Below are 11472 nucleotides of genomic sequence, written 5' to 3'. Positions count from 1 at the left end.
CACAATACCGAAAGGGTAACGCGCGATTCAATTGTCCAGCCGATCGTCGATTTAATTCTGGCGCGCGAGCGCCAGCTAGGGTCGCCCAGCCAAAAGACACTTTCCGGTTTAAGAGAGGGAAAGATACTAGTACTCGTAGTAAAATTATGATACTGGTACTATTACTATCATCATTGGACATGTGACTTTCCTCTGGAAGATTCTCAGCTTTGCTTTTTCACTCTTGCTAGGAGCATTCCGAGAATAAAAACAACATGTTTCGCCAAATTAGCCGACGCAGACAGAACTCTTTCCGGCTCCACCTTGGACGATCACCGTCCACGACGAGCGTGTTCCACGCCCGCCCCCAAATTGCCCGTGGACCACCCGACGGCCACACGGCGCAACAGCAATGTCGATAATGAACTGCCGCATTTGTTCTTGCAACAATGGTAACCAACCAGTATATTTTGACAGAGAGAAAACTTTCCTAAAAATTCAAAACTAAAAATATACCTGTTGCCAACGAATCATGTTGTAAGTACGAAAATGTTTCAATAAAAAATACTTTGTATTTTAGTCGCAGCAAAAAAACAAATTTAGAAAAAATTTAGAATCATTCGATTGAAGCCGTTGGATGAAGAATATGAGGTGGATAAGTCAGTCACTGAATCTTCGTCCAGGTTCCACACCCGCCCCCAAATTGGCCTGTCGACGGCCACAGGGCGCAACAGCGATAGCACACCAAACGGTGACCATCACAGATTACACGATAGAACAGCAAAAGTAAAGAGATCAGGAACAGTATGCGCAGCAAAATCCACAGTTACTCCTTAGCCATGTCGATAATGATCTGCCGCATTTGTTCAGATCTTGCAACAATGGTAATCAACCAGATTTGTAGACATTGAACTTCTGACGATCTAAATCAAGAAGGGGATAACCTAGTAGTCCACTGCAAAAAATCAGAAGCAATCCCAATGAACTGTGTCAAAGCAACGACAGACAGCAATAAGCACGACCCAAGTTGCGACATACTGTCCGACGCCACAGCGACAGCAGACACAACCGGGATCAGATCACACAGCAATACAACACCACTAAACAGGGTTACAGGGATGAAGAACAGGAGGCATCAGACCCACAATTGCTAACTGTCGCAATATCGATTACTGTAAAATAGCATTCATATGAATTCAGCGCGAACAGAGAAGAGCAGTCTTATAACTATGGTAAAACAACCAGATCTTTACAACGAGATAAAAGCTTTCCTAACAGGACCTAACAAGATCTAAATCCAGAAGGGAACCAACTACGGAATTGCCTGCGGCAACGGCGACGGCCTAGGCGCGCTCGCCGCGGATGCGGCGGGCGAGCTGGATGTCCTTGGGCATGATGGTGACGCGCTTGGCGTGGATGGCGCAGAGGTTGGTGTCCTCGAAGAGGCCGACGAGGTACGCCTCCGCCGCCTCCTGGAGCGCCAGCACGGCGTGGCTCTGGAACCGGAGGTCCGTCTTGAAGTCCTGCGCGATCTCGCGGACGAGGCGCTGGAAGGGCAGCTTGCGGATGAGCAGCTCCGTGCTCTTCTGGTACTTGCGGATCTCGCGCAGCGCCACGGTCCCGGGCCTGTAGCGGTGGGGCTTCTTCACGCCGCCGGTGGTCGGGGCCGACTTGCGCGCCGCCTTGGTGGCCAGCTGCTTGCGCGGGGCCTTGCCGCCGGTGGACTTGCGGGCGGTCTGCTTCGTCCGGGCCATCGCGCTACGAAGAGCTGGAACTGCTGCGGATTGGATTTGGGCGCTGGAACTCGGAGTGGAGAGGGGACAAATTGGCAGTGATGAGAGGAGAGGGGGAGGTGGGTCGGGAATATATAGGTGGTGGGTGGGACCAGGGGTCACAGGAGAGACGTGGCCGAGGCGGTTTGTTGCTGCCGTTTGGGAGTGCGTTTGGATCTGACGGCTGGAGGTTGCGCGGAGAAAGCACACGATCCGTGTGCTCAGCTTTGGTTGGTCAGGAGCGAGGAGGTGCGGATCGGTGACGTGGCGCTGGAAGCTTCGTCTTTGGTCCCGTGTCCATCCCTGGAGCGACGGGTGTTTCAAAGTCGGCAAGTCGGTTGACGGTTGGGTTTCAAGTCAACGTGGCATTCATCTAGTAGCGACGGCTACTTGTGATTAGAATTGCTACGGAGTATTTCATTCGAATATCCTTCAAATTCTCAAAACTAATTCGAAGATCCTTAATCAAAGGTAGCGAAAAACACATACTCAGTAACATTTTCTACTTTTCTACCATTTTAATACTTCTCCGTCTCAAGAAAAATACCACAAATTTGTCTAAATATAGATTAAATCTATAGACAATTTTACAACATCTTTTTCAGGATGGAGAGAGTAATATAAATTGTTAATTTGTACAATCAAATTGACTTCCATGATAGAATGATGCTCCTCAAAGTACAATCTTAGTTTAATCAAAGGAGTAAAAAAACCTTGCAAATACTCCTTATTTCTTTGATCACGGGATGCCATTGAACAGTAGTTCCTCCGTCTCACGAAACTTGTCAGACGGCTCTTTGCAATTGTATTTTTATAAAATGAAACATTTATAGTTATATTTCATCTCCAATCAGGTTTTTATATTTTGAAATCAAATATCGCTTTGTTCCTTGGCCGTCCGTCGGCCCCCTCCCCCTCGCCGTCTGCAGCTCGCTCCGCTCGACTCGAAACTTCGTCGGTGGGGCGAAGAGGAGGAAGTTCTCCTCCTCGTGCTCCTCCGCTAGAGAAGGAGCTCTGGCTCGCCGAGAGCTTCGCCTTCCTTGAGCGAAGCCACTTCCACTCACAATCTCGACGCCGCTGCCCCTCCTTCTGGTCCTCCAGGACCCTTTTCCCATCTTGCTTGCTTGTTGGTTTACTCAACCGTCGTGGTCCACAACTCGCCCCCCCCCCCCGTAACTCCTCAATTGACCAAAAATAGGTGACGCCCATGTTGCTACTTCCTCTGAAGAACATGGAGCTTGTGTTGCCTCTCCCCTCCCGAAGGTGGAGCTCGTGTTGTTGTTCCCTATTTCTAGTTTCTCTCTGAAGAAGGTACAAGTTCTCGATAATCAATTTTAACAATTTGAGTAAATCTCACTAATCTTAATCAAGCATAGAGAAGGAATTCCATATATACTTGTGACAATTCGAGTGAGGAAGATGAGCCCGTGGGAGTGCGGGGCTTGTCGGAATTTCCCCGAGTTTCTTTTTTGCAAAACGACCCATCCGACATGTTTTGCGTGACGGAGGGAGTACATAGGCATCTAAAAAAGTATGATTACATTGGTACTCGCTTCATCCGTGATTCTTGTAAGATTACTACAAGGGTGTATATCCTTTACGATTTTTTGTCATGAATTGTTTGGTTTATATAATTGGATGTAATGGAAATTTTTACAAATGATATTTTCACATTGTGTTTCAAATGTATGGTACATTTGAAACTCCTAAGATGAATATATATTACTCCCTACGTCTCTAAATAAGGGTCGGTGGTTCAATGAATCAAGACACGTTTCAGCTAATATTTTGCCTAACCCTATGACAAATATTTAGTGCCGGAATTTCTAGCCCATTTAGGCTCACACACGTGTGCATTAGGTCACACACAAATTCTGAAAATTTCAAAGCAATGTTCATAGTTGAGGAATTCTTGAGCCATAGAGAGGTTCATTTCCTTTAAAAACCATCATCGCAAAATTATTTTCAAACTCTAAGACGTCATTGTACATAATTTGGGAGAAAAAAAAAACTTCGCAGTTTCATATCTCTACTACTTATTAAAATTAAAAATAACGAATGTGTTCCCCCTTCTCCCTCAGTTTGGTCGTCCGTCCACCTACCCTCCCTTCGTCGCCCATCCGCCTGGGCCATGCATCAACATGGGCCGGTCGACTGGTGGCCCACCTGAAGCGACCAGAATTCTTGCGGTCGCCGGTCGCCCGACCTGATTTTCCGTCCACCGCCGCTGTCTCCGCCCCTTGCTCCGGCTGTCCCTGGCGATCTGGCGAGAACGAGCTTGTCCCGGTCCAGTAGAGATGCGAGGCCAGCCTCCTCCTGCGTTCTGAGGCACGCACTCAAGGACCCGCACTCCGCCCCGGCGCCCCCATCCTTCTCCTTCGGGCTGCCATGCCCAGCGCCACTTCCTCCTCCAACGCCATCCGTCGACTCCATGAGTACGCTGAGATCCACGCGCCTCTAGATCCAAGCATCCCTGGCGATGGTACCCCTGTCGCGACCGACATGGATCCCAAGCCAGCTCTCTACCGCATGGATCCGACGCCATGGCCTCCCCCTCGACCGTCGGTAATCCCCCTGCTTGTCCATGTTCACCACCGCCCGACGCACTTCATAGATCGTGACCAAGAGGAGCAGCACATACCCTCAAAAAAATAGCAGCAGCACCGAGTCAATCTGGGCATGGAGGCCCAGATCCGACCTCCCCCTCCTCCTCCTTGCCCATCTCTCTAATTCATTCTCTCATATTGCAAATCAATTTCGTTCGTGTTTTAGCAAATCTGTAGCAATCAGATTATTTACCATGTAATCCGTTTTTCAGCAGTCAATTTTAGGTCACTGGATGCACGAATCGAAGCATGGTTTCAGTGAATGGATGGGCGCTCGTCAGGCCACAACCGCCGGCGAGTCTGTCGTCGCGGAATTGACGGACTGCTTGGCGGGATCGGCGCCGGGTTCAGGTAAAGTCGGCTTCCTGCCCTTCATCGTCGCGTGGGAGCAGCTCAATCCTCAAGTCCCCATACGTAGCTGTGAACAAGGTGATTTTTAATAGACAACACTTGTGCGGTTTATTCTCACAGCACATGTACTACTTACTAGTGAGGTTTCAGTGTTAATTCTTTTGGGGACAATCACAATTGTTGCTCTCTTTCACAGTTTCACTAACAAAGCTGAGCACTTCTCACCTATATGCACATACATTCGTTGATTCAGCTAAAGCAGATACTAGATTGGTTGTGAATCAGTTTTTTGGTATAATACTCTCAACTGCGTGAATACCTAGAAGGTTGTTGTTTCCATTGACATTTCCGTCAAAAAATTTAATTGTACTGATATGAATTGATGATCAGAAGTTAAATAGTTTATCTTATCAGTAACTTTTACGATAATTCAAATGTGCAGATATATTTCATCTGATGCTTTCATAAATTCAATTATTGTATGTGGGACTCTGGGTGCAGAACAATATGGTGGTCAGCATAACCGATGCCTTTTGTTTTATTCCTTTGCTGCAGACCAAAGTTTGCTTTCTTTTAACCAAAGTATGTATTATTCAGGTATAATCGAGGATGCTAAGCAATTTGAACTAATATATGCAATATCTAGCTAACAAACCTGAGGTCCTAAAAATGCTACTTTCATTTTGGTTAGATATGTTTGTAACAAACCTATGGGAAAACAATTGGTAGTTCTCTAACTTCTAATTTTTTTTGGAAATGCTCTTGTTACATATTAAGCTGCCAACTCTGAAGGTTGATTGAAAATATTCTGTTGTTATTTTACGACCATACTATAGTTTGATCGCTTGCTATAAGAAATCTCTACTACTTAAAAAGAAGGAACGTGTTCCCCCTTCCCCCTACTTTCGTCGTCCTTTTGGTCGTTCGCCCCGCACGCGGCAAACTGGGCCAAGCCCATCACAATACAATACACTGTCCTGCGTCGCACCCCCTAGCTCTTCCCTCCCTATCCAACCCTAGCCGCCGCGCCGAACGCTTCTTCGATCTCTCCTCAGCTGAGCTCTCCTGTCTCGCCTCGCTTCACCTCCGATTGTGCTGGACGACGGACGCCATTGAACTGATGGAGTTCCTATCAGACTCCCAGGCAGTGATGCGCTATCTAAACGTTTTTATGGTATATCTAAACGTTTTTTTTTAGGGAAGCAGCAGGACTCTGCTGCAGAGCTTTATTATTATTACAACACAGTTACATCTTTCATGAGATTATCTAGGATAAAGCTAGGGGGTTCATCGACCAAATTACAAGAAGTTTTAACGAAAGAACAATTCCTAACTATTTCATGAGCCACTATGTTTGCTTCTGTTGGGCAATTCTGTTGGACAATACTGAAAATGCACCGTACCTATCAGGGCCTTAAGGTCGATACAATCCGCGAAAACTGTTCAAGACTCCCCTCACCATGCTTTTGTACCTTTACAAGCTTCTATAATTTTCATCGAATCGGACTCAGTTTGAAAATTGTTGCATCCCACACGGTTTGCCAAGATTAAACCCTCTCGCATGGTCGGAGCTTTCGCTGCAGTAGCCGATGCAACAATCGAAAGATACAGAGTGGATGTTGCGATGAACCAACCTTCGTAATCTACTATGATTGCCCCAAATGCACCTGCACAAGCATCATGGTGAAAAGACCCATCTACATTTACCTTTACTTGTCTAGGCTCTGGTTTAATCCACCGGTTATCAGAATTGTTTGGCATCCTTTGACCCTAAGCGTTAGCGGCATTTGCAGCAATTGATAAAATCGACATTCTACAGTGATGTAGCGGCGGTACAGGTTCATTGTGTGTTCTTTGTCTTCTGATCAACCACAAGTACCAAGCTGCAACTGCTATTACTTCACGTAGACCAATATGCTGAAAACCTGGGAGTACAGAGTCCTGCCTCAAAAACATATTCTCGAGAACAGCTAATCCAGAACGATCGACTGTAGCTGCCTAGCTAATGATCGTACAAAGATCCCACATATTGTACATGTTAGTGATTTTCTAATAACTTTAGAGTTCAAATTTTAGTCATTAATTATCATTTTAAATTGGCTTAAGATTTTATTGAGATATTTGTTTAGAAAAAAGACAGCTTGCGAAAAGAGAATACACGCAGTACTTATAAATAAATATATTGTAGTTTTCTTTCATGGAGACTAAGATTCAAATAAATTAAGCGAAGACTGGAATTGAATTAAATTTCACACAAGAACTTGAGGGTGCTTTACGCCTGCAGTTGATGGATCTTTAAACGGACCTCTGTGCCAACGATAAATCCTGCCGATGCGTGTCCGATACCAATTTTGATGGACTGCTTTCCTAACTTGACACATATGCTTGGTCAGATGGGGGCAAATGGTAGCAAATGAAGCTTGGAACGAAGTAATACGATCCGTGCGGAGGCCGGAGGGCAAAACTGTGTCACTATTCCAGGAATTCGAGTTTCTTTTTATTGAACCCATTGCCAATAAGGCAGCAACATTTGTGCCCAAGAAGCTTTACCATGGATCCTACTAACATTTTCCATTATGTAATTCGTGACTGCGTGCATAAAACTGAAGATGCTGAGAGGCAGAAGCATGAAGCAAAGAACAATCAAACCGTTGCACGTAGACATCTCAAACCTACCAATCAACGTTAATTGTAGTCTAGTAGTGGAAGATGTTTCCGTGGTCGAGAGGAAATTCAACATGATTTCCAGATAGGGATATTACCACGCTGCCGTCCGTCACTAAACTAAAAACGTCAGTCGTCAGAGGCCTAACACGTGTGGGTGAAGATGTCAACAACTGTGAGAAACGCCAGAAGACAATGCCCACAAGGCACGATGACAGCGACCAAACAACAAGCAGGCACCAACCAACTCAAGATAATGCATCACCATAACACAGAATTTCAGCACAACAGGATACGATCAACCACAGGATGCAATTACTTGAACTAACAATAATAGTTTCCAACATACGTTTGCCTCATCGCAAACCAAAAGGACATCACCGATTAAAGTCTTACACAAACGATATCTCATCTACACGGAACCAGGACCTAACACAGCAATTAGGAAACTAAGAAGAAACAGGCAAGGGCATTAAGGAAATTAGAACATGACGCTTTGATTCCCCTCCTGATCCTGCTACGGGCTTCAGCGAAGAGACGGCCTAGGCGCGCTCACCGCGGATGCGGCGGGCGAGCTGGATGTCCTTGGGCATGATGGTGACGCGCTTGGCGTGGATGGCGCAGAGGTTGGTGTCCTCGAAGAGGCCGACGAGGTACGCCTCCGCCGCCTCCTGGAGCGCCAGCACGGCGTGGCTCTGGAACCGCAGGTCCGTCTTGAAGTCCTGCGCGATCTCGCGGACCAGACGCTGGAAGGGCAGCTTGCGGATGAGCAGCTCCGTGCTCTTCTGGTACTTGCGGATCTCGCGCAGCGCCACGGTCCCGGGCCTGTAGCGGTGGGGCTTCTTCACGCCGCCGGTGGTCGGGGCCGACTTCCTCGCCGCCTGCAGCACAGATTCGAACCAAACGTCAATCGATTTCGCAACGAACAATCACCGGCAGACGATTCAAGCAGACAACTAGGAGTACAAAGGAGAGATGCAGAGACGGGAAGGGATGGGAGACGAACCTTGGTGGCGAGCTGCTTCCTGGGGGCCTTGCCGCCGGTGGATTTGCGGGCGGTCTGCTTGGTACGGGCCATGGCGGCGCTCCTCCGAGTTCGAACTTGGCTTCTTCGGCTTGTGGATTTGGGGAACTGGATGAGAAAAGTCGACTAGTGGGAAGAGGGTTGGAAGGTGGGGAGTATTTATAATCGGGGGTTGGGGAACGCGACGCCGGAGACGCGTGGACCGAGGCGGTTGCCAGTGACCGTTAGAGGAAGGTTTCAGGACGTCGATCCTTCCGACGGCTGGGATTTGCTCCAAAGAAACACACTATCCGCGTCATCGTAGATGATCGTCGATGATTGGTCGAGGGCATTTGTGACACGGATCGGTGACGTGGCAGTCTGGTCTGGGCTATGCTGCTCTGCTTCCTGGTGCGGTTATCTCCTCCCGGGCTGAATTCTTTTGGTCTGGGCCCTCCTCGTGGGCTTATCTTCATATGGGCAGGGGGCGCGCAGCCATGTTAGGGCATCTCCAGCGCGCGACGCATTTCGGACACCCAAAATGTCCGCGGGTGTCCGTTTGCGTCACTTGGGGGATGCGAAAATGGTCGCGCGTCCGTTTGCGTCTGGTGCTGGCTCCAGCAGGACGACGCATATTCGACGCAGGCCAGAATTCAAAAAAAGGACTCAAACAAGTTTGCACAAAATTTTACAGCCGCAAGTTGAAGGCTGAAACAAGTTCATCACACTTTGCACATGTCACGGCGCAATCCAAAAGGGGCACAACAAGGTCTGAAGAGCAAGAAAAAAGTCCAAAAGGAGGACAAGGTGTTGGGCGCATGGCGCCGGCGATCAGGCGTCTCGCGGATTTCGGCACGCCTCTTCATGAACCATGCCCTGGTGTCGTCGTCGACGCCGGTCAAGTCGGCAAGCATGATCCTTGTGTTTTCTGCACACAATTTGGCCTCTGCGTCTGCTTTTTTGGCCTCGATGTCCAGCCTTTTGACCTCAATGACCTCCTTCGCGAGGTTCTGGTAGATGGCAGCTGCGGCCTCTTTTTCCAGACGCCTCTTCTCGTCCCTAGCAGTCATGGCGGCACGGTTGTCGGCCATTATCTTCTCCATGCTCTGGGTGAACGCAATGGCTTGCCCCTCCCAGACAAGATCGGCCTTGGTAGCCTTATGGCCTCGTAGACGAGGTGGAAGGGCTGGACGGCCTTGATCGTCGTCTTCGCCGTCGAGGTTGATCGTTGTCCCATTTCTCACACCTTCGTTGTAGGCCGCAAAGCTTGTCATCCACTTGTTGTTGTTCGTGAGCAGGTCCCAGCAATGGACCATATGGTAGCCCTTCTTATTCGTCGCCCTGAACTTCTCCAAGGCGCGGGATACCTGTAATCATAGCCGCCAATGATGTACATACAATGATGCAAATAGTGTGGAATGATGTTGGTTGTATCGTGTTTATCACTGTCATGACGCCAGCGCCGCTTACGGGGTTGTTAATAGCATGTTCGACCGCCGAGCAGAACTTGCTTGTCTCTTGTTTGATGTAGTTCCATCTTTTTCGGAGGGACTCTTCCGTCCGAGGGCTTGTGATATGGTAGGACGGGTGCATCCTGGTCTCGTTGTACCGCTCGCAAGACCTTGGCCCAATAGACCTTGCCCTTTTGCTCGCGCGCCATTAATACAATCATGGGTCGTTGCCGACCACGCTTCACACAAACACTTATCCTCGTCGTCGACGAAGCCTTGTGTCCTCGCGGCTCTCCCCCATCTTCTTCGTAGCAATGTCGGTCTGTGTTGGCGCGTCGTCGAAGTCGTCGACGGACACGGCCGTTGGCTGCGTCTGCTCGGGTGGCGAACAGCCGTGCGGTTTCGATGTCGTCCGCATCTTGCGTTGTCTGCCCGACCATCTTGCGTCCCGGCCCGATCATCGCGAACGAAGCCGCCGCCGAAGATAATTTCTTGGATGTCTGAATCATGGCGGTCCTTCCAATAGTCCTACGAACGACCGGATATCAGACGCATGATACACGACACTCGCACACATTGACAGAGCTCACGTACCGGGTCGTCCATCGTCGGGGCAGGCGGCGCCATTTCGTCGAAGAGGATGCGGGGCTGGGCATGCTCTCCTCCGGCACCTGGCGCGTGATACGTCCATTTTGCATCACTATTTTATATCATAATTTACTGTTATTCATTGATATATTTCATATTTAGAGATGATATTTATGTTATTTCATCTATTTTGCATGTTTCATGATTATTGGAGAATCGCGCACCGGAGTCAGGATTCTGCTGGAAAAAGTGTCGTCAGAATGCAATAATTCTGAAGATCAACAATTGACGTAAATTACACCGAAGATCTTATTTTTCCAGAAGAGTAAGCCAGCCAGAAGGAGGAGCCGAGGAGGGCCGCCATGGGCCCCCCATAGGCCGGCGCGGGCCCTGCCCTGGCCGCGCCGCCTGGTGGGGAGGGGGCCCACAGCCCTCTTCGGCCGCCTCTCCTTCGCGTACTTCTTCGTCCCAAAAACCTAAGCTCGAGAGGATAATCGTGAGGAGACACAGCCGCCTCTGCGGGGCGGAAAACACCAGAGAGAAAAGAGCTCTCCAGCAGGCTGAAATCCGCCGGGGAAATTCCCTCCCGGAGGGGGAAATCGACGCCATCGTCACCGTCATCGAGCTGGACATCATTGGGATCATCATCACCATCATCTCCATCATCATCACCGCCATCTCCACCGCCGCACCTCGTCACCGTTGTAACATCTAGGGTTGAATCTTGATTGTTTGGTAGGGGAAACTCACTCGGTATTGATTACTCCTTGTTATTGATGCTATTGAGTGAAACCATTGAACCAAGGTTTATGTTCGGATTGTTATTCATCATCATATCACCTCTGATCATGTTCCATATGATATCTCGTGAGTAGTTCGTTTAGTTCTTGAGGACATGGGTGAAGTCTAAATGTTAGTAGTGAATTATGTTGGGTAATATTCAATGTTATGATATTTAAGTTGTGGTGTTATTCTTCTAGTGGTGTCATGTGAACGTCGACTACATGATACTTTACCTTTATGGGCCTAGGGGAATACATCTTGTATTCGTTTGCTAA

At 48.5% G+C, this 11472-nt stretch overlaps 1 protein-coding gene across 1 annotated transcript; it reads right to left on the bottom strand.

Moving 5' to 3' along the window:
* Positions 1 to 1183: 1183 nt before the first annotated feature.
* LOC124704660 (histone H3.v1-like) lies at positions 1184 to 8465 on the bottom strand. Its single transcript, XM_047236932.1, has 3 exons — positions 8379 to 8465; positions 7918 to 8253; positions 1184 to 2054 (listed from the first exon to the last, which is right to left on the bottom strand). Exons 1-3 carry the CDS (start codon positions 8448 to 8450, stop codon positions 1323 to 1325), a joined length of 1140 nt encoding a protein of 379 aa, XP_047092888.1. The 5' UTR covers positions 8451 to 8465; the 3' UTR covers positions 1184 to 1322.
* Between the last annotated feature and the right edge of the window lie 3007 nt (positions 8466 to 11472).

Source organism: Lolium rigidum, chromosome 1, assembly GCF_022539505.1.
Source record: "Lolium rigidum isolate FL_2022 chromosome 1, APGP_CSIRO_Lrig_0.1, whole genome shotgun sequence".
NCBI lineage: Eukaryota > Viridiplantae > Streptophyta > Magnoliopsida > Poales > Poaceae > Lolium > Lolium rigidum.
Note: the sequence above shows the minus strand (reverse complement) of the source record. Positions and strands in the feature narration are given on the sequence as shown.

Coding starts and splice junctions, on each gene's coding strand:
- LOC124704660 (XM_047236932.1), bottom strand. CDS start 8,450: ATGGCCCGTACCAAGCAGACCGCCCGCAAATCCACCGGCGGCAAGGCC. Junction 8,254..8,378: donor GGAAGCAGCTCGCCACCAAG/GTTCGTCTCCCA, acceptor TCTGTGCTGCAG/GCGGCGAGGAAGTCGGCCCC. Junction 2,055..7,917: donor GCATCCGCGGTGAGCGCGCC/TAGGCCGTCTCT, acceptor CCGTCGCTCCAG/GGATGGACACGGGACCAAAG.